The sequence below is a fragment of the Ursus americanus genome, chromosome 6 (assembly GCF_024610735.1).
Source record: "Ursus americanus isolate L20-20 chromosome 6, mUrsAme1.1.p, whole genome shotgun sequence".
NCBI classification, from domain to species: Eukaryota; Metazoa; Chordata; class Mammalia; order Carnivora; family Ursidae; genus Ursus; species Ursus americanus.
Window position 1 is genome coordinate 40,452,606 of NC_142132.1, and position 21,506 is coordinate 40,474,111.

At 39.3% G+C, this 21,506-nt stretch overlaps 1 protein-coding gene across 2 annotated transcripts; it reads left to right on the forward strand.

The window, feature by feature from the left end:
* The first annotated feature begins 8,360 nt into the window (after nucleotides 1-8,360).
* Nucleotides 8,361-20,558, forward strand: PTPN20 (protein tyrosine phosphatase non-receptor type 20). 2 transcript variants are annotated; one of them, XM_045809983.2, is made up of 4 exons: nucleotides 8,361-8,570; nucleotides 12,445-12,660; nucleotides 19,556-19,618; nucleotides 20,493-20,558. In XM_045809983.2, exons 1-4 carry the CDS (start codon nucleotides 8,376-8,378, stop codon nucleotides 20,556-20,558), a joined length of 540 nt encoding a protein of 179 aa, XP_045665939.2. In that variant the 5' UTR covers nucleotides 8,361-8,375. The 2 variants fall into 2 exon arrangements, with proteins under 2 accessions (XP_045665939.2, XP_045665940.1); XM_045809984.2 differs by lacking the exon at nucleotides 12,445-12,660 and having other exon boundaries at nucleotides 8,376-8,570.
* The last annotated feature ends 948 nt before the right edge of the window (nucleotides 20,559-21,506 follow it).

A 21,506-nucleotide genomic window follows, 5' to 3' on the forward strand; every position in this document is an offset into this window, starting at 1 on the left:
GCCTCCTTATTTTTCAGTGATAAGCCCACAGCACATTTTATAAAAATGGATTATCAAAAGTTGTTTGGTCAACAAAAATGAAATTGAAGCAAAGAAAGGAAAAGTAGTAATACTGGGAGTGAAATTCTAATAGAACGTGGTTAGTTATAGAAGAAATAGCTGCCCTGGAAAAGATTATGAACAACCATAATTTGTCCTATTGATTATTAAGATCTTATGGTGACTAACATAATATAATAAAAAAAAAGATCTTTTGTACAGCTTCAGCTTCATGGTCATATTTTTGGCCCTGTGCTACTACGCAAGGCAGTAATAGGGATTTTTAGATATAAAGACAACATTTTGTATTTCTATAGCACTTCACAGTTTGCAAAGCATTTAAAAATGCATACTTTTATATAATCTTCATAAAATATCTCTGAAGTAGACCACTGGATACCATAATAAACCTACTTCAGAGAAGAGGGAATAAGTTCTGAGGTTAAAAGGTGTTTCGAAGGCTAATAAAGGAGTGGGGACATACCACAGGTCATGTTTTCTGACTTCTGGCCTAATACTTTTTCTGTTACTCGTCTGGGTTAGGATCTACTCAGAACTAACTAATAATGAGAGTGACTTAGATTTCTGTTAGTTTCCGCTTTACGGAGCATGTTTACACATATCTCATTGAGTGCTGTCTGCAGTCATGCAAGGAAGGCAGCGTAGATGATAATATCTGAATTCAGGGATGCAAGTGATGAGGAAAGGATAATTTCAACAAACGGTTCTGAACAATTACATATTCATATATTAAAAAATGAGCTATACCTTTACCTCACAGCTTATATAAAAATTAACTCAAAATAGATCATAGGCCTAATTTGAGTTAAGGTCATAAAACTTCTGAAGAATACTTGAGAAAAATGTATAGTGTCCTTGAGTTTGGAAGAGTTTTTCTTAATAGGACACAAAAACCCCAAACTATAAAAGAAAAAAATTAGACTTCTTTGGTTAAAAAAAATGTATATTGCCCTTTAAAATACACTCTTAGGAAAATGAAAAGGCAAGCAACAGACTGGGAGAAAAATACATTCAAAACAAAGGACTTTATCTGACAAAGGACTTGTATTTAGAATAGATAAAGGATTTCTACAACTCAATATGAGGACAAATAACCTAACAATAAGTGAGCAAAAGACTTGAGTGACCTCTTCAAAGAAGATACATGGATGACAAATATGTGAAAAGATGCTCAATATCATTAATCATGAGGAAAACACAAAACTATAATAAAATACATTTCATACCTGCTACAAGGGAAGAGGGCTTAACAGTATCTTATAATATTAAGCATATATCTACCACGTGAGTTGGCATTTCCACTCCTGTGTATTTACCTCAGAGAAACTGAAGCATGTATTTGCATATAGACATGTATATGAATGTTCATATCATTTTTATTTGCAAAAACAAAAACCTGAAAACAACCCAATATCCATCAATAGGAGAGTAGATAAACAAATTTGGTACGCCCATTCAGCAGGTACCACTCAGCTCTAAAAAATAGTAAACTAATGAGATAGGCAGCAACATGGATGAATCTCAAAATAATAATGTGGAGTGAAAAAAGCCAATCAAAAGAGTATATACCATACATTATATACTGAATTGTGTTCCCTCGAAATTCATATGTTAAAGATTAACACCAATACCCAGTACCTCTGAATGTGACTGTTCTCGGCAATAGGCCTTTAAGGAGGTAATTAAAACGAAATGAGGCCCTTCAGTTGTTCCCTAATCCAATCTGACTGGTATTCTTGTAAGAAGAGGAGTTAGGACACTCAAAAGACACCAGGGATGTATGGACACAGAGGAATGTGAGGCCACATAAGGTCACGACAAAAGGCAGGCCTGTTCAAGCCAAGGGAGGGCCTTACAAGAAACCAACCCTGCTGATGCCTGGATCTTGGACTTCTAGCCTCCAGAACCATGAAGATAAATGTCTGTTGTTTAAGCTCTCCAGTCTGTGGTATTTTATTATGGCAATCTGAGCAGACGAATACACTGTATTACTCCATTTACGTAAAATTCTAGAAAATTCAAATTCATAAAGTTTATCAGAGGTTGCCTCGACAGCAGGAGTGGAGTAAGCAGGATAGATTACCAAAGAGCATGAGAACATTTTAGCAGTGATGGAGATGTTCTATTACCTCTCTTCTAGTATTGGTTTCATAGATGTGCATGTATAAAAATTACACCTCAATACACTTAAAAATGGCTTATGAGTGAGTGCCGAGGATATATCACACTTTTAATATTTTGTATAGTTTACCATTATAATTTATAGATAGCTGGAAAAATACAGCTCTCTAAGGGAGAGATTTAACAAGCATCCATACTCCATACATTGGGTGAGGTCACTGTATGTTTGTTTCTTTTTTTTTTTTTTTTAAGATTTATTTATTTGAGAGAGAGAGAAAGCAGGGGGAGGGCCAGAGGCAGAGGAAGAGAGAGAACCTCCAGCAGACTCCCCACAGAGCCAGAGCCCAAGTGGGTCTTATCCCATGACCCCAAGATCCCATCACTGGGTATTCCTTTTCAAATCCTTATAAGAAGCAGGGTCTGGACTTGGGACGCCTGAGTGCCTCGGTTGGTTAAGCATCTGCATTTGGCTCAGGTCATTTTCCCAGGGTCCTGGGATTGAGTCCCACCTTGGGACCTGCTTGTGCTCTCTCTCTCTCTGACAAATAAATAAAAATCTTGAAAAAAAAAAAAAGAAGTAAGGTCTGGATGACTGTGTATTCCATACCTTACAACGTTTTTGTCAAACTAACAATCGTAATGAGATTAGCTGGTTGCTTCTATTTATGCTGGGAAAAGTAGGGAAAAAAAAGAATGATCTCAGGGATTTGAATTTCTAGCCCAAGCACCACATAAATTGCCTACAAATTTTCATGTTTTCCCTGAAAGAAACCTTATCTCCTATAGCCATGGAGCTGAGACTGCTGAAATCAAACCCAGAGTCTCATCCTGTAAATGGCTGACTTACTATGCAAATCAAATTCCCCACCTAGCAAGGTATTTACTTTTAAAGGGAGGTCATTGATTGAGAAGGAACGAGATTCTGAAAATTAGAATGGAAACATATGGGAAGATCCTGGTGAAGATGGGCACATCAAACCCCTAAACGCTGAAGAGTCTTCTTTGCCAGTACTTATTGACACTGGCACTAATCTGACACTAATTCCGGGAGACCAGAAGTGTCACCCTGGCCCACCAGTAAGAGTGGTGCTTATGGAAGTCAGATAAGCAATGGAGTTTTAGCTTGGGTCCAGTTCATAGTGGGTCCAATGGATTTTGAACCACTGTGGTTATTTCTACAGTTCTGGAATACATAATTGGAATAGACTTGTTCAGCAACTGGCAGAATCCCTACACTGGTTCTCTGACCTGTGAAGTGAGGCCAGTTATGGCTCCACTTGGTAAAGGCCAAGTGGAAGCCTGTAGATCTGCTTCTATCTGGGAAAATAGTAAAGTAAAAGCAATACTACATTCCTGAGGCAGAGAGATTAGTGCCACCATCAAGAATTTAAAAGGTGCAAGGGCGGTGATTCCCATCACGTCCCCATTCATCTCACTTATTTCACCTGTGAAAAAAACAAGTGGATCTTGGAGAATGACAGATTGTTATAAACATAAACAGGTGGTGACTCCAGCTGCACCTGTTGTACCAGATGTAATTTCGTTTAGAAAATTAACACATTCCCTCGTATCTAGTGTATACCTATTGATCCGGCAGGGGCTTTTTCTCCATATCTCATAGTAAAGACCACCAGAAGCAGTTCGCTTTCAGCTGGCAAGGCCAGCAATACACCTCCACTGCCCTATCTCAGGAACAGATCCTTTCTCCAGCCCTATATGTTATAGTTCCCAGGAATCTTGATTACCTTTCCCTTACTTAAGACATCACACTGGTCCATTATATTGATGACATTTTGCTGATTGAATCTAGGGAATAAGAAGTAGCAATTAACTACTCCAGACTTATCCATAAGACGTTTGTGAGTCACAGTGGGGAAAAATGAGTCCAACGAAAATTCTACCTCACTGAAATTTCTAGAGGTCCAGTGGTGTAGGGAATGCCACAATAATCCCTTCTAAGGAGGATAAGATGTTGTATCTGGCCCTCCTATAGCCCAAAGAGGTACTATGCCTACTGACCTCTTTGGACTTTGGAGACAACATATTCCTCATTTTGGTGTGCTACCCAGGCTCATATTACTAAGACTAGTTTTGAGTGAGACCGAGAATAAGAGAAAGCTCTATAACAAGTCCAGGCTGCTGTGCAAGTCGCTCTGCCACTTGGACCATACGATCCAGTAGGTGCAGTGGCAGTGGCAGCGGCAGCTAGGGATACTGTTTGGAGCCTGTGACAGGCCCCTATAGGTGAATCTTAGCTCATGCCATGGGCTTTTAGAACAAAGTTCTGCCAATCTCTGTGTATAACTACTCTTGTTTTAAGAACAGTTTTTGCCCTGCTATGGGCTATTAGTAGAGACTGGACACTTAACCACAGGCCATCAACCCAGAAAGTAGAGCGTGCACAGCAGCATTCCATCATCAAACAGAAGTGGTATATACAGGGGGGCTTGAAGGCACAAGTAAGTTAGATGAAGGAGACAAAATGCCCATGGTCCTCTTTCCTGCTACATTACCTTCTCTTTTCCAGCCTGCATCAGTGGCTTCATGAGGAGTTCCCTATAATTAGTTGACCAAGGAAGAGAAAACGAGGACGTGGTTTACTGAGGGTTCTGCACCATATGCAGGCACCACCTGGAAGTAGACAGCAGCAACATCACAGCCTTTTTGGAGGGGACGTCCTTGATGGACAGTGATGAAGGGAAATCTTCCTAGTTGGTAGAACTTTTAGCAGTATACTTGGCTGTCCATTTTGCTTAGAAGGAACAATGGCCAGCGGTACAAATCTGTACCAGTTCTGGATCTGTGGCCAGTGGCTTCACTGGATGGTTAGGGACTTGGAAGGAACATGATTGGAAAGTTAGTTACAAGGAGGTCTGAGGAGGAAGTGTGTGGAAAGACCTCTCTGAATGGGCAAAAAACATGAACATATTTGTGTCATATGGGAATGTTCATTGAAAGGTGACTGAAAGAGAGGATTTTAATAATCAGGTGGCTATGACCCATTCTGTGCATACCAGTCTCTTTCCTAGCCAATCCTGTCATTACCCAATGGATTCTTGAACAAAGTGGACATGCTGGTGGGAATAGAAGTTATGAATAAATAGGCTCAGCAACATGAACTTCTTGTCACCAAAGCTGACCTTGTTATAGTCACTGCTGAATGTCCAGTTTGCCCACTGCAGATCTCAATACTGAGGCCCCAACATGGCACCGCTTCCCAGGCTGTTCAGCCGATACCTGATGACAGGTTGACTACATTGAACTACTTCTATTGTAGAGGGAACAGTGCTGTTTTTCAGTGCTTTTCTTACAGAATAGACACTATATGGATTTCCCTTCCCTGCATGCAGTACTTCTGCCAAATTTACCATCCATGAACCCACAAAATGCCTTACCTAACATCATGGTAGTCCACACAACTTTGCTTCTGTTCAAGGAGCTTACCTGAAGGCAAATGATCTGTGGCAGTGGGCTCATGCTCATGGAGTTCACTGGTCTTAACATAGTCCTCATCCTTTTGAAGCAGCTGGCTTGATAGAGCAGTGAAATAGCTTTTTGAAGACTCGGTTACAGTGCCAGCTAGGTGGTCGTACCTCAAGGGGCTGGGGCAATGTTCTCTTGGAGGTTGTATATGCTCCAGATTAGCATCCAGTATACATTGCTATTTCTTTTTTTTTTTTTTAAAGATTTTATTTATTTATTCGACAGAGATAGAGATAGCCAGCAAGAGAGGGAACACAAGCAGGGGGAGTGGGAGAGGAAGAAGCAGGCTCATAGTGGAGGAGCCTGATGTGGGGCTCGATCCCATAACGCCGGGATCACGCCCTGAGCCGAAGGCAGACGCTTAACCGCTGTGCCACGCAGGCACCCCTACATTGCTATTTCTGCCATAGCCAGGATTCAGGAATCGAGGACTGGAAATGGAAGTAGTACAACGCACTGAGACCTCTAGTGATCCAGTAGCAAAGTTTTGCTTCCTGTGCTCTCCTTCCTTATGCTCTGCTAGTCTTGAGGTCTTAGTGGCTGTCTTCAGTAATTTTGTCTTTCTTTGATGTGGTCTTTCCATCTGCAAACTTGAGTCTTCCTTGAGGGGCAGCAGATCATGGACCTATTTGTGGACAGTGGAGTTTAGAAGAATTGCTGCATAATACGGAACAAATTACTTAGCCTCTTTGAGTAAAGGCTTCTCGTCTGAAAAGAATGGATAATGTACTTCATTCAAAGGATTGTTTTGATGTTCAGATGAGGTGATGTATGCAGAGTACATACATGTTGCCTGGACCTGGTGTGGATGTTTGCACTAAATTCTACAATTGTCTCTTCTCTTGGGGGAACATTTCTCCTGTGATCACTTGAGTTATTTCTTTCCTGCTGTGTATTGCATAATTTGCTTCTGAAATTCCCTTTATGTATTTTTTTACATGCTCTGTACCCTTTAACATTTTAATACTATATCATGTTTTTCATCTTTTTTCCTGAGCTCTGGGAAAATTCCTTAAGCCAGTTTTCTAAATCACTGATGTTTGTTTTTCCATTCACTTCTCACTTCAGAGGTTGTAATTGACTAATTGTGGTTTTTATTTGAAAGCAAGCTTTTATTATTTTAGATTATTTAATTTTCACACATTTAATCTCCCTTTTAAAAATAAAAAAATGCTTTTCTACTATAAAGTAGTATATGTTCACTATAAAAATTTAGATAATAAAATAGCCACTACTAACATTTTGGTGAATACTTGCCAAGTTTATTATTATTATTTATATGATATATTGTATATATGCATATATATATATATATATATGTACATACATGATGAAAGATCTCACTATAATGCTTTTGTTACCTCCTTTGTAATTTGATAATGTAACATGTCAGTTACCATAGATGTAGTTCTTTTAAATAATAATCTTCTTTCTGGTTTCATTTTAATTAAAAATAGGAGTTTTTAAAGTATTCTTCCCTCTTATAGAAAGGAAAACATTTGCTATGATTTTTTTAATTGTCTCCTTTTGTGATAAACTGGCTATCTTTATGTATCTAGTGATTGTTTTTCCAATTTATTTGTATTTGTAAGGGGAAGTTTATGTTTGCTGTGTTGGAATCTGAGAAGGGTTCTGTCAGAAACTGTGTAAGGCCCTGTTGAGTTATCTTGGTCATACCCTATTGGTCAGATAAGTAGTCTACAGGACTCTTGAGTAGGAGGGAGGGGCTATTGGTGGGACCAGTGCATGGCAGGGAGGGTCCATCGTCTGCTGAGGGCATTTATTGTTATCCATGTGGGAGCAGTGGTCAAGCCAGAGGTCCAGCTGTTTATGTAAAATGAAGAAAGAGCTCCGGGGCCAGTGAAATTTATGAGTAGGCCAAGTTGGGCTTCCTTTTTTATATTTGTTGCAGGAGTCCATGTTAGGCGAGTTCCATGTTACTTGGATCGAATCCCTTCATAGCATCATTTTGCCACAATATCTTTGCTTTAATTAGCATGCTGCTTCACCCAGTGAACGCTGAGGATGGACATAGAAGTCGGCTGCCATGTATTTGGGGCATTGGTAGAATTCCATTAATCCTTGGGTTTGTAACTGATCAACTAACACAGTCAATTTTTTTTTTTATTCTGGCCCTTACTGCTCTGGACTTGCAGGTTCTCTGGATTTGTAGGAGAATGGCATTCACTTACTCCCTCAGAGGGCTTCTCCTTTGCTGTGTTCAGTTGCAGACTAGTAGGTAACTCCTTTGGCCTCATCCTACCTGTGCCATATCTAACAGAAATCTCCCAAAGTGTCTGGACCCTGATGGCATCCTTCTCTGTTTAGTAGAAACAGATGAAAACAAAAAACACTCCTCATTGTGTATTTTATAGGTCATGCCAATAGGTTTGGGGGAGGGAAGAATTTAAATTCATGGACTCATATAACTCCTCCTGTGCCATCTTCTCTCGTGGTCAAAGAGAGAAATGGATTTACCAGTTTATCAGTGTGAAATACATTCATGAATCCAGGGTGTATTGTATCTCCTACTTTTCCTTTATCTACCAGATATTTCTGTTTTTATGATAGATGATTCAACACGTGTTCCTCTTGGAGAAAACAAAGACTACATCAATGCTAGCTATATTAGAATAGTCAATTCTGGAGAAGAGTATTTTTATATTGCTTCTCAAGGACCACTGCCAGGTACCATAGATGACTTTTGGCAAATGGTTTTAGAGAATAACTCTAATGTTATTGTCATGATAACCAGAGAGATAGAAAGTGGAATTATCAAATGCCACCATTACTGGCCCATTTCTGTGAAGAAGCCTTTGGAATTGAAAAACTGTCGTATCTTCCTGGAGAACTTGCAGATACTTCAATATTTCATCATCCGAATATTTCAAGTTGTGAAAAAGTCTGTAAGTTTTAAAAAATCAGTATGAGATATATATTTGATTAGATAAGCCACATGTCAGGATGAGAAGTTAGGATTAAGATATGTTATAGACTTGGGATACTTTTTTGAGTAACTTATTTTTAATTCTCCCTAGTACCAGTTTTTAATTCTCCCTGGTACCAGAAACTAAGACACCACCGTGTCTGCTTCTGCTTAACCAAACTCTGACTGGAGAGATGAAAAACCTAAACAGGGGAGGTGGGGCAGGGAGCAAGAGTATAATCCTGGGATGCCGTTTGGCTGCTTCTGCTGAGTGTGACAGAGATGTATTGAGTCTCTAAGGTATATTACTAACCACTGTGCCAGATACTATCACCACCTTACCGAGTACTGGAGATTTGGGTATGCTTACTGATACTTCCAGTTACTGTGCTTCATGGTAGTGTGGGATGCTTTGAGGGCCTGGAAGGGAAGTACGTAGCTTCACGTAGGGTTTGGGGGAAGATTTGCTGGAGGAGGGAACACCTGGATTGAGAACTACCCAAATGAGAAAGATGGAAAGAAAAAGTAGGTAATCAAGATCTAAAATAGCATGGGGTATGTATAAAGAATTGTTGGTAGTTAAGTGTTTCCGGAATGTAAAAGTTTAATGCCAGGGAATAGTGAGAGGTGAGATGAGGCTGTAGAAAGTAAGCAGCGACTAGTCATAACATGAAATATGTTATTATAACATCCAAATATCTTGGATGATGGCTAAGGAGCACAAACTTCATTATGAAGATAATTGGGAGACATTGAAGAATTTCAGTAAGCAGGTGCCATGATCAACCAGGGCAGTTGGCATTGAGAAGAAAAGCAGAGACTTTGGTGTTTTTTCATATAAAATTGGCAGACTTATATGTAGCTTATGGCTTGTGACTTTTTTTAATGACTTGTGACTTACAAGTGATCAGAAGGAGTGGTCAAAATTAAGCTATCCAATACAATAGCTACATGTGGCTATTTAAGCTTAAATTTAAATTATTTAAACTTTATGAAACAACAAATTCAGTGTCTCACTTGCAGTAGCAACATTTCTAGTATTTAGTTAGATGTCACTAGTGGCTATCATATTGGGCAGCACAGATGTAGAACGTTTGCATCATTATAGAAAGTTCTTTTGGGAAGTGTTGATCTAGAATAACTCATAGATTTCTTGCTTTAATAGATTCAAAAAAAAAATAGAAAAGGAATGGTTTATAGGAGAAAGTGATGAGTTACATTGCTCTAAGTGGATTTGATTAGCAAGTAGGCGTTACATGTATTCAACAGGAATGAAGGGGATGGGAGTTAAACAGGAAGCCTGACAAGAGTGATGAGTCATCACCAAAGAAGTTGATTGGAGTCCAAACAATAACTAGGAAAAGGGCTGCTGGAAGTGCTGAAGTTGGAACCCATAAATTTTCAATAGCAATAAAATATGTACCTACATGATTATTTTTTTTCCAGCAGCCTGACTGGGATTCCTGAACACAGGTTATGGGATTGACCCTGTGTGGGATGTTGTCCCGTATGTGTGGTAAAATTCAAAGGATGAAAGGCGTTAACAGTTTGGTAAGAAAATGATTCAGATAATCAGCCATGAAGTCTAAATTTAGAGGGACAAATGGAACCAGGAGGCAGTCAAGTAGGAGTAAGTGGAGGGCATAATCAGACAGAGGAGCTCCATTTGGTCACATTGTTGTTGGAGTAGAAGTAAGGCACAAATGAGGTGGTAGCATATGAGCTTCTGGTCACAAAGTGATGTTGGAGTTTAAGAATTGGAAGATTTTTGATACTGGACATTATAGGTAATGATAAGTTCAAGGAGTGACCATCACTGTGAGGACTAGAAGGAACGAGTAGTCTCCTCTGCAAGAGAGAAATACAAATGCTGTGAGGCTAGAGTGTCCGTTGGGCTGTTGAGATGCCAGGTTTGCCCTGGATGATGTCAGAGTCTGTGGGAGAGGGAAGGTCAGGGTCTTCAGTGAATGTGGCAGATTAACTGGAGGCTAAAGCCACTGGGTAATAGCAATGAGAGGATGAAGGTATGAAGCTACAAGATATGAAACTCAAAAGGGAGGAGGTTTTTTACACAAGAAGAAATGGATTGGAAACAGGAGTGGGCAGCAAGGAGTACGCAACCTAATTTCTATGCTCTGTGGAACCTGGAGAACGGGAGAGTAGGTGGCCACCATTGGGGTGGGGGATTGCTTCAGAGAGTGCAGTGCTGTGGGAGGCAAGGAAGGAAATGGAAGAAGCTTTTAGGGAAATGATAAGGGTTTCAAAGAGTTTACTATGGGATGGGGCACCTGCGTGCAAAGGGAGAAGTTGATGAGATAAAGGAGTAGGGTGGGAGGGAAAGATAGAATTGAAAAGTATGAGGAGGATCAGCCCATAGGTGGTGACCAGGGAGGCCAAGAACGATGACTGACACTTGCTGGCTGTGCTAGGCCTTGTGCTTGGTTGTGCATCTGGGGACTCGCCTCAGCCCTCACTCGCCTAATAACTTGTTGATTCCCTCCTATATTAACCAGGTGTTGTGGCAGGTGCTAGAGATACAGTCTCAGCTCTTGAGGGTCTAGAGGGAAAGGAAGTTGTAACTGACTTGTGAGGCATATGTTATGGCAGAAGAAAGACAGCCTGCTTGGAGAGTATAGGCAGGTGGGAGGTACAGAGGAATGATCTGTTTGCAAGGACTCAAATGCTGTGGAGCCTTGGCAAGGGGTTGGTGGCCTTTGGGCTGAGGCCCACAAGCTTTAGAACCATGGGGTTCATGTTTGAAGAATCTGCATCAGGATTCCTGTCTGAGTAGTATTAGGTCAGGAAAGTGGTGAGGTCCACCTTTGTGCAGATTCTTAGTGGTCACCAGTAGCAGGAGAGATTGAAGCCCCAAAATATGTGGTAGGGTTAGAGAGTCCTCAACTTTGTGCCTTCACAAGCTTTGCAAGGGTTGTTGGCATCATTCAATCTCATGTACCAGTGATTCAAACAGAATTTTCTATTCAGAACTTGGGAAAACTTATTTCTGTTTGGAACTCAGGAAAAATGGGTGCATTAGGGGGGAGGAGTAAGAAGCCCATCCTGAGTTTTCCCACAAGGGATCCCAGTGAAGTAAAATGAGGGCTCCACACTGGGAAACGCTCCCGCTTTGGAAGGGACGATGGGTAAACTCAAAGTGCTTTATCTGTCAACTCTGAGGAAGGGTTCATGACTGTATTTCCAGGGGGCTCAGCACAGGAGTGGGGGCACAGTCCACTTACTTGGTCATCACTACCCTGTCCTCATCACCAGAAGAGGTAGGGGCCCTGCTGATCGAGCAACTTGGCAGCACCTACCTGTTTTAATTAAATTTTGTATCATAATATTTAAACTAAGATAGAATGCTTTTCTTAACGTGTTAGGCCATCTTTCACTCTGAGATTTTTGGGTTCTTAGTTTTTCTGCAGTACCATGGTCCAGAAGAAAGATGGTAGATTTGAATTCAGGAGGCCTACATTATAGTCCCAGCTCTAAACATGTGAGCCTTTGAACCTAGCATGCATCTCCCAGTCACCCTAATCCTTACTTTTTCATCTGTAGGATGGGGATAAAACAGTACCTACCTCCCACAGTTGACAAGAGGATTAAATGAAAGAATGCATGTGAAGTCTCTAGCATAGTACCTGCTACTTTGCGAGTGCTGAAATCATACTTCCTTTCATATTATGATTTTCATTATTGTATGACCATGGAGCCATTGTTATTATTATTATTAGTAGTAGTAGTAGTATATTAGAATTTGAATTGAGGTCTTTAATATAAGAAGTTCTCTTCCCCTCCTTCCTCCTCCCTCCCCCTCTTTCTCCCCTTCTCTCCCTCCCCTTCTCTCTCCACAGACAGGAAGTAGTCACATTGTAAAACACTTGCAGTTCACCAGCTGGCCAGACCATGGCACTCCTGCCTCGGTAGATGGCTTCATAAAGTACGTGCGTTATGTGAGGAAGAGCCACCTTACAGGACCTATCCTTGTTCACTGCAGTGCTGGCGTGGGCCGGACGGGGGTGTTCCTATGTGTGGATGTTGTGTTCTGTGCCATTGAAAAGAACTTTCCAGTAAGTGTGTGAATTCAACAGATAACTGATGCTGTTAGTAAACACTACTTGTAACAGCCTTCTAGTACCTGGAGACTGAGATTTGGCCTCCAGGAGAACTCAGTAAAGAGAAAGCCTGTGAACTTTGGGGACCTGCTTCTAAATTCAGTGCTGTAGGTTCCTGGAGGTGGCCGTGATGATTACAGGACAGAATGCACACGAAGGACGTGGCACAGTGTTGGGAACACAGTAGATGCACAGTGGATGCAACTTCATGTCCCTTTCCTCCCCTCCACCCACACATATAGGTTTTTAAATCTTGTTAAAGTGTGTTGATGAAGGATGGCTATTTTTAATGAACAGAAATGCATGCACATGAGCATGTTGGAAAAAATGTAGACTTTAGAGTTTTAATGAGAGGTCCCTAGCTTGGACCGCAAGTTTTGCTTCATACTTTAGATTTTGGTGACTTTGTGCGCATTGCTCATGGTCTCCGAAACCCAGTTTTCTCTTATGTAAAATAAGGATAATAATATTGTTGGGTTTGAGTCTGTCATTAACAATTCTTTGCTTTCCTTCTAAATTTGGAAACAGCTGAGAGATAGACCCAAGAATTAGACACATATTAATTATACTATTACCTTTATTGTTGATTAGACTGCTTAGGGAACGTGACCTGAGATTTGTGGCCAGAAAGGCTGACTCACTGAACTGTTTTTCCTCCTGCTCTGCGGAAGTGCAAAGGGGAAGACATCTGTTTATTAGCAGGCACAAGACGGGGCTCTTACCACTATGACCACAAGGAATGCAAAAAACCACACCTCTGGCATGAGAAAGCAGGCGACCAGACATTTGCCCGGCCAGGCAGGTTCTGCAGTTAGATTATCATCACAAATAAATCTCTGCTCTCTGGCCTTCCCTAGTTAAACCCGAACAGTGGGAGGCTCTCTCCCATGGCAGCAGAATAGCTGTTTTGGTTCCAGAACTCACCATCCTCAGGCCATATTATATGGGAGGGTGGGAAAATGACCTCTCCCTGAAACTCCTTGGAGGACAGAGGAAATTTCTTTTTGTCAGAAACTTGAGCGGTATCTCCCAACATTTCAACTGCTTCTGAGCTGTAGCCCCTTCACTGAACTAATCACTGTGGGAGATGCTGGTCTATTTAGGCCAGTCTGGACTACTCCAGGCCATAAGGCTGAGAGTGAGAGAGGAATGGTTTTCCAAAGCAAACTCAGAGAAGGAATATAAACTGGAGAGTCCCCCCGACTCCCCCCAAAAGACCAATGTGCTGAAAAATGCTGAAAATGTAAGAAGTCTGATATTACCCATTACCATAACTTATCTTGTTTGATCCTTTTAGCAGAAATTTGTTAGTATAATTTTTTTTTATATATTCCCCATCATAATTTCTTAAATAATTGATTTTTGTTTGTCCTTATTTTGTTTTCTTTGTGGAAACTGTGAAAACTGTAAGTATTATACTTCATGATCCTAAGGAGCACTGTTTTCTCCCACATTATACCTTCTTTAAACTTGGAACGTATTTTATAATGAGTCAGGTTTAATTGACGGTGTTTTTCTTAGTGGTACATAAAATAGTGATTTTGCAATTAAGGATGCTTAGATTTGAGAGAGTAATTAAAAAATAGAAAACACATCCATTATTTCCTTATTGGCTTTCCACAGAACCTTGAACTGTCAAATGTTCTTACTGATGCCCCTTTCTACTCTTTTCAGAAATTTTGTCCACCAGAGCTACTCAGTGTGGTCTTAGATCAGCCCCAATCTGTGGATGTCTGTCATCTACCATAATAGAAGTTCCTAGAAATTGAGAGTAAGCATTTAGAAACTTCCAAAGCAGTTTGCTGTATTGCCATGACATCCAAGAGCATGACCAGTGAGTGGATTGGTCTTAGCGAGCAGGATGTAGACCCGTTTGTGTGTTGTGGAACTCACATGGGGAGTTGTACATGCATGTGAGGCTGGACGGTGGTAACCTGCAACGTTGTAAGATTCCTTAATCAATTATAACTCTAAAGGATATGAAAAGCTGAGAATATGTAACCATTTATTTTTTAATTGTTATTTTTATAGCCATTTTCATTTTTAATCACTCCTGCTTAAAAATCCATAAAATGTTGGGAGCAAACTGGCTCTTATCTTGCAGAAACACTGAGATTGCTCTGTAGTTGAAACTTTCTTTATCAACCTTTCTCCTCTAACAGTCTTTAGTGCTCAAGAAGAGTTGTTCATTATCAGTTATCATATTACCACATAATGAAGTGAATAATCCAGAATTTAGCACATTAGCCTTTACATAATTAAAAATTCTTACTACACCACTATGCACACTATCGAGTTTACCTGGCAGGATTTTGGTTTTTTTGTTTGTTTTTGTTTTTGTTCTTTGTAGTAAGATTCTCTTGATGAAGCAGTGTGATTTATCTTCAGGCACAAATTCCTTGATCTGTGTAATACCTCAGATGGCTTTCTTGTCCTTGCGGCTCTGCTACCAAAACATAATCCTACACAAAGCTCAAGTTCCAAATTACATTTGGTGACAATGTAATACTTTGCATTTCTGCACAGTTGAGAGCTAGTTGTTTGTCAGTAATCAAACAGAAAAAAGGAAGAATTCCTCCTTCTTGGCACATCATGTTCAAATAACACACATGCTGGAAGAGTCACTGTTAATCAATATCTCCATATTCATTCAGTTGCAGTGGTGAATGCATTGATTCATAAGATGGTACCACTTCATATCATTGACCAGTCCCTGAATTTGGCAAGTTGTCATGTCATTAGAGAATGGTACTTTCTGTGGGCTTCTCCTAGTGTACCTGCCAGAGGAGCGTGCAGCCCTGAACCATTGCCCAGCCTCCTCACAGGTGGGCTGTGAGCACAGTGTGGGGGTGGGGGGGGAGAAAAGAAAAGAAAATGGTACTTCAACTGTCCTTTTTGCCACATATTTACCCAAAATTTCCAAAACATCTTCAGTAGTCTTTCAACATTGTCCTGGTAATTGTATATGGGTTTTTAGTCTTAGCAATTCCAAGTGCTATTTTCTAAGTCTGCAGAACATTAATGTTACATGTGAAAAATAATGAACATCAGCTTCTGTTTTTTAAATTTAATTTTCTTTTAAATAATTCTTTTGTCTTCGTACTTTTTTTTTTTTTTTGGTAAATGACAAGTAAATTTTAATAGTTCCGTTGCTTTGTTAGCCTGTATATCTTTGCAATTAAAACAGGTATGTTTTTAGCAATTCACAATCAATAATGGCTATAAGATTAAATACATAAGGAATCATAGTTCCAAGTAAAATGAACATGAACTCTTTTCGCCTTCATTTCTTTGAAGTTACTTCCATTATCATCATTTGGTTAGCCACTAAAGCTACATTCAGAAAGCTCTGTTTTTCTCCACAGGACAGTCCAGTGAAACTTGTCTTGCCATCATTAAATTAAGATATAAAATGAATAAATTCATTTCCATAAATTGCCTAATCTTAAATTATAAATTAAAAAAACAGGCTCTCAAAGAAGTAACCATTTTTAAATTCGGTGAGATTTCATTTCATTAATATTTCCTCTTATGGATCATGCTTTTGGTTTAAAGTTAAAGAACTCCTCACCTAGCCTAGGTCCCAAATAATTTTTGCTATATTGTTTTCTAAACGTTCTGTGTTTTATGTTTTACATGTAAGTCCATAATCCATTTTGAGTTAATTTTTGTATAAGGTATGAGGTTTAAATCGTGGTTTACTTTTCCTTTATTTTTATTTTTTGCCTATAGATGTCTAATTTTCTAGCACCATTTGTTGAAAAAGCTATTCTTCCTCCACCAAATTGCTTTGCACCTTCATCAGAAATCACTGGGCATGTTTGTTTGGGCCATTTTCTGGTTCTGTATTCTGTTCCTTTGATCTGTGTGTCTGTCCTTCTGCCAATACCACTCTATAGATACCTGTATCTATATAGTAAGTCTTAACATCAGGAAGAGTGATTCCTTTATTCTTTTTCAAAATTGCCTTAACTCTTATAGAGTCTGTGCTTTCCCACATAAATTTTAGAATTAGCTTGTCTATGTCTACATTTCTTTAAATGTTTAGATCAATTTGGGGAGAACATCATGATATCTTTGCTATGTTGAATCCTCCAATCCATGAACGTAGTATGTCTTTCCATTTATTTAGGTCTTCTTTAATTTCTTTCATCAGCAGTTTGTCATTTTCAGCATACAGATCCTCTATGTATTTTTTTAGATTTATCCTATTTCATTTTCTTTGGAGCAATTGTGAATGGTATTGTGTTTTTACTATCAGCTTCCACATGTTTGTTGTTAGTATGTAGAAATTTTTGTGTGTTGATGTTATATGCTGTGAATTTATTGACCTCACTTACTAGTTCTAAGAGGGTTCTTTTGGGGGGAGTTCTATTTTGTTCTGTTTTTAGATTCCTTGGGATTTTCTATGTAGACAGTCATTCTAGTTACAAATAGGGACAGATTTATCTCTTCCTTTCCAACCCATATGCCTCTTATTTCTTTTTCTGGCCTTATTAAGCTACCTAGAACTTTAAGTATTGGGTTGAATACATGTGGTGAGAGGAACATTCTTGCCATTACTAATATTAGGGGGAAAGCAAATTAAAATAATTTGTTTTGTAAAAGACCCTATGAAGACAAGCTACAGACTTGGAGAAACTGCAAATCACATATCCAACAAAGGTCTTACATTTAGAATATAGAAAGCATCCTCAAAACTCAGTAGTGAAGAACAAAAAACAAAAAAGCAGCCCAGTTAGAAAATAGGCAAAAGATATGAACAGGCATTTCACCAAAGAGGATAAAAAGATGACAAATTACCACATGAAAAGATATTCAGCCTCATTAGCTTTTAGGGAAATGAAATTAAAACTATGATGAAATATCACTAGATATCTATCAGAAAGACTAATATAAAAAGTAGTGACACCACCAAGTGCTGATTAAGAGTTGAAGAAACTAGATTAATCATTTGTTGCTTGTGGAAATGTAAAATGGTATACCCATTCTAGAAAATAGTTTTACAATTTCTTTTCTCTTTTCTTTTCTTTTCTTTTCTTTTCTTTTCTTTTCTTTTCTTTAGAGAGAGAACACAAGTGCAGGGTTGGGGGAGGGGCAGAGGGAGAGAAAGAATCTTAAGCAGGCTCCACACTCAGTGCAGTCCCCAACACAGACCCTGATTTCATGACCCTGAGATCATGACCTGAGCCAAAATCAAGAGTCACATGCTTGACCAACTGAGCCACCCAGGTGCCCCTACAATTTCTTTAAAACAAAGAAAAACAAAACCAAGCTAAATTTACCATATAACTCCAGCAGTAGCACTCTTGAGTGTTTGTCCCAGAGAAATGAAAACTTACATTCACACAAAAGCCTGTATATAAATGCTCATAGTAGATCTATTCATAATAGCCAAAAAACTGGAATCAACCTAGATGTCCTTCCACAAGCTGATGATTCAGCTAACTAGTATATGTCCATATCATGCAATACTATTAAGCAATAAAAAGGAGTGAACTACTGATATATACAACAGTTTGTATAGATCTTAAAGCAATTATGCTGAATGAAAAAAAAAAAAGTCCGTCTCAAAAGGTTAGATATTATGTGATTCCATTCATATAATCTTGAAGTAACAAAACAGTCGATATGGAGAACAGATGACTGGTTGCCAAAGATGAGGAACTGGGTTGGATGAATAGTTCCGATGGATAACATGAGAAAGTCTTGTGGTGGAACAGCTATGTATCTTGATTGTGCTTGCAGTTACCTAAGTCTTCACATGTGATAATATTGCACAGAACTACACAAACACATACACACAAACTCACAAATGATTGCCTGAAAAACTGGCAAAATCTGAATAGGCTCTATGGATCATACCAATATCAATTTCCGGGTTTTGATATTATACTTTAGTTATATAGGATGACATAATTGGGAGAGAGTGGGTGGAGAGTACATAGGATCTCCATGTACATTTATTTTTGCAACTTACTGTATATATTCCAGTAAAAAAATTTTTAATGGCTCAATTAAAATTTTATATTATTATAAGAATGAAAAGTTATAAATATAAAGGAATGGTTACATTTTCTCTGATTTTCATATATTTTGGGGTTATAGTTAACAAGCCTTATAATTTCATGTATCGTTGTGGTCTTGCTGAACATGACTGGTCCTCAGCTTGCACCACTTGTGACTCTGCAGGCAAGTTCAGCAGCACCTGAGCTGGGCTATATCCTGTCCCACTGGTGATGCTCCTAGATGCTGCATCACTGTCAGGTTGCCAGAAGAGTTGCTAAACACTGGACTACCAGTTTTTGGACCCATCTTATTGTGGAATAGCAACAGCCCCTTGCAGACCTGCATGAGCCCAGCAACCACACTGGGTAGGCTGGTCTCCATGCACAGGTGCAGACTCTGGTATTAGGCCAACTGTTGCTCAGGGTCTCCATTTGAGTTGAGAGGGCTCTTTAGATGAGAAACAGCTGTGTTACCATGTGGCCAGAAAAAGTATTCTATGCTTCAGACTTTTCCAGAATTATAGTGCTGCTTTAAGTTTTCCCTTTGGAGTCAAAAAACTAGACACAGGGGCAAATTTGTTGTTATTTCTTTTGGAGAGCATTTCTTATTATAAATGATTACTTCCTGCTTTTTCCTGGAAACCTTTTTAAACTAAAGTCTTCCTTATCCATTAGACTAGGTTAAAAATAGTACCTTTTCTTATAGCTGAAAATGAGACCTTTCTGGTTAAATCTTGACATCTCTTTCACTGGAAAGACTTATGGAGCACTCATTTGGCAGTCTGTGGGCTTGTGTTTTCCCCCTCTGTGAATAATACAAAATCACTGTCATCCTGTTGCAGTTCAACATCAAGAATATAGTGACCCAGATGAGAGAACAGCGTTATGGCATGATTCAAACGAAGGTAAGCTCTCACTACATAAATTCTAATAAAAAGAATAGTGAATATAAAGACTAACATGTATAGCATGTTACAATTTGTAAATCTCTTTTACCTACATGATGTCATTGAATTCTCACTGTTTAGGGTAGACATTAATTTTCCTCTGATATTACTGATGAAGTACTTCACGTTCAGAATAATCAGGTCTGTCCTGTGAGGTCATTCATCTAGCATGTGGTGGAGCCAGGTGGGAAACTGAAGTCTCCCCATGCCCAAACACATGCCTTGTCCATCCATGATGCCATGTTATTTAACATATTTAAAGTTATTCGTAGGTTTCTGGATAGCAGTTTTGGGATATTTACTTGCCACTAAATTATCGAAGTCATTGGCATGTCATGAAAAGATGACATTGGTGTTACAGGTTAGTTATTAATCATTGGGAGGAGGAATCAAGAGAGTATGGATAATGAAAACAAACAGCAACTCCTAAAACCTTAGGTTGATTTGTTTTTAGGCCAATGTTGAATGATAAGAAGCATTTTATATGAACTTGGGTTGCCTGAGAGACCTGAGGCTACATCTAAAAAAAAAAAAAAAATTTTTTTTTAAACGTGATGTATCCAGGGAGATACAAGGAGATCGAGATGGAGGGTCAGTTTCCCCTCTGTTCAGTTAAGCCTCGAGTTAGCTAATTCTAGACGAAGCACTATATTATGATAATTTTTCTTCCTGGTATTTAAAAAAATATATTTTCCTAAAGAAGTTCCTTGTTAAACATTTGCTCTTTTTAGGAACTTTCGTTTATGGTTGAAAATTACAGCTATGTTTTCTGAAAGTGGATATTGGTATTCAACTACTTAACATTCTGTTGTTTTCATATATATGTATATAGGAGCAGTATTTCTTTTGTTATAAAGTTGTGCTTCAAGTTCTTGAGAAGCTTCTGACTTTAGATTAAGAAAGACATCTGTTGCCTCACATTTGAGATCACCAAGCGGCTTGGAGTCCCCTCATACAGGACGCGGCCCGGCTGTGCTGAAGGGCTCTGCTTGCGTGCACGGTGTGCTCCTTGGGGTATCATTGACTTTCTTTCTGACGACTCCCTGAAGGCGGCATCATTTGGTTTGGGGTGAACAGTGTTTATCCGTTAATCTTACTTAGATAATATCAAAATACACTCCCACGTTTTCCAGCGAAACCAAAGTTGCATAAAACAACTGCAGCCTGTTCGTTGACGGGATTACAGAGCCCAACGAAGGACTAAAACTATATTCACTAAGATTTCATTTGGACAGGGAGCCGAAGATTTCCAGCACGTTGTAAAGCCCTGACCTTATTCTGGAGAACGTAGGGCCAGTAAATGCAAGATCACATCATGAGCTCTTACAGGCCTTTTCAAGATAGATACTTACCCGTGTTTTTTAGCTAGAGTCTGTACTTTTAGCTGGTATTTGAATAACTTGGTTCACTAATTAGGGTGAATTAACTTTCCACACAAATTGGATTCCATTTTCCTATAGTTCCACACTCTCGGGGCCCAGGGACCTCAGAGGACAAGCGGCCTTTCTAGAGCAGCTGCACAAGGACCTGTTGGTCTGGGAAGTATTTCACGGGCGGGCAGAGTCCCTCTGCTCCGTCACATGAGCGCACTGGTGAGCGGTCCAGAACTAAAATAGATGTTTATATAGAAAGTCCAAGAAGAGATTTTTGCCTGGCTTGAGTTCTTTCCTATCCCACCCTAACACTTAACATATTACTCAGTCTGCTTTGTTAAAAGCACATATTACATTTTACTTGCCTCTTACTCTTTGCCCTTTAACTAACCAATAAACTTTGATATAAGCATTATTACATAATTCTGTGTATCTCTTACACCAGATATATTTCTCAAACTAAGGTCTGTGAT

Coding starts and splice junctions, on each gene's coding strand:
- PTPN20 (XM_045809983.2), top strand. CDS start 8,376: ATGGTTTTAGAGAATAACTCTAATGTTATTGTCATGATAACCAGAGAG. Junction 12,661..19,555: donor CCATTGAAAAGAACTTTCCA/GTAAGTGTGTGA, acceptor ATCCTGTTGCAG/TTCAACATCAAGAATATAGT. Junction 19,619..20,492: donor ATGGCATGATTCAAACGAAG/GTAAGCTCTCAC, acceptor ATATGTATATAG/GAGCAGTATTTCTTTTGTTA.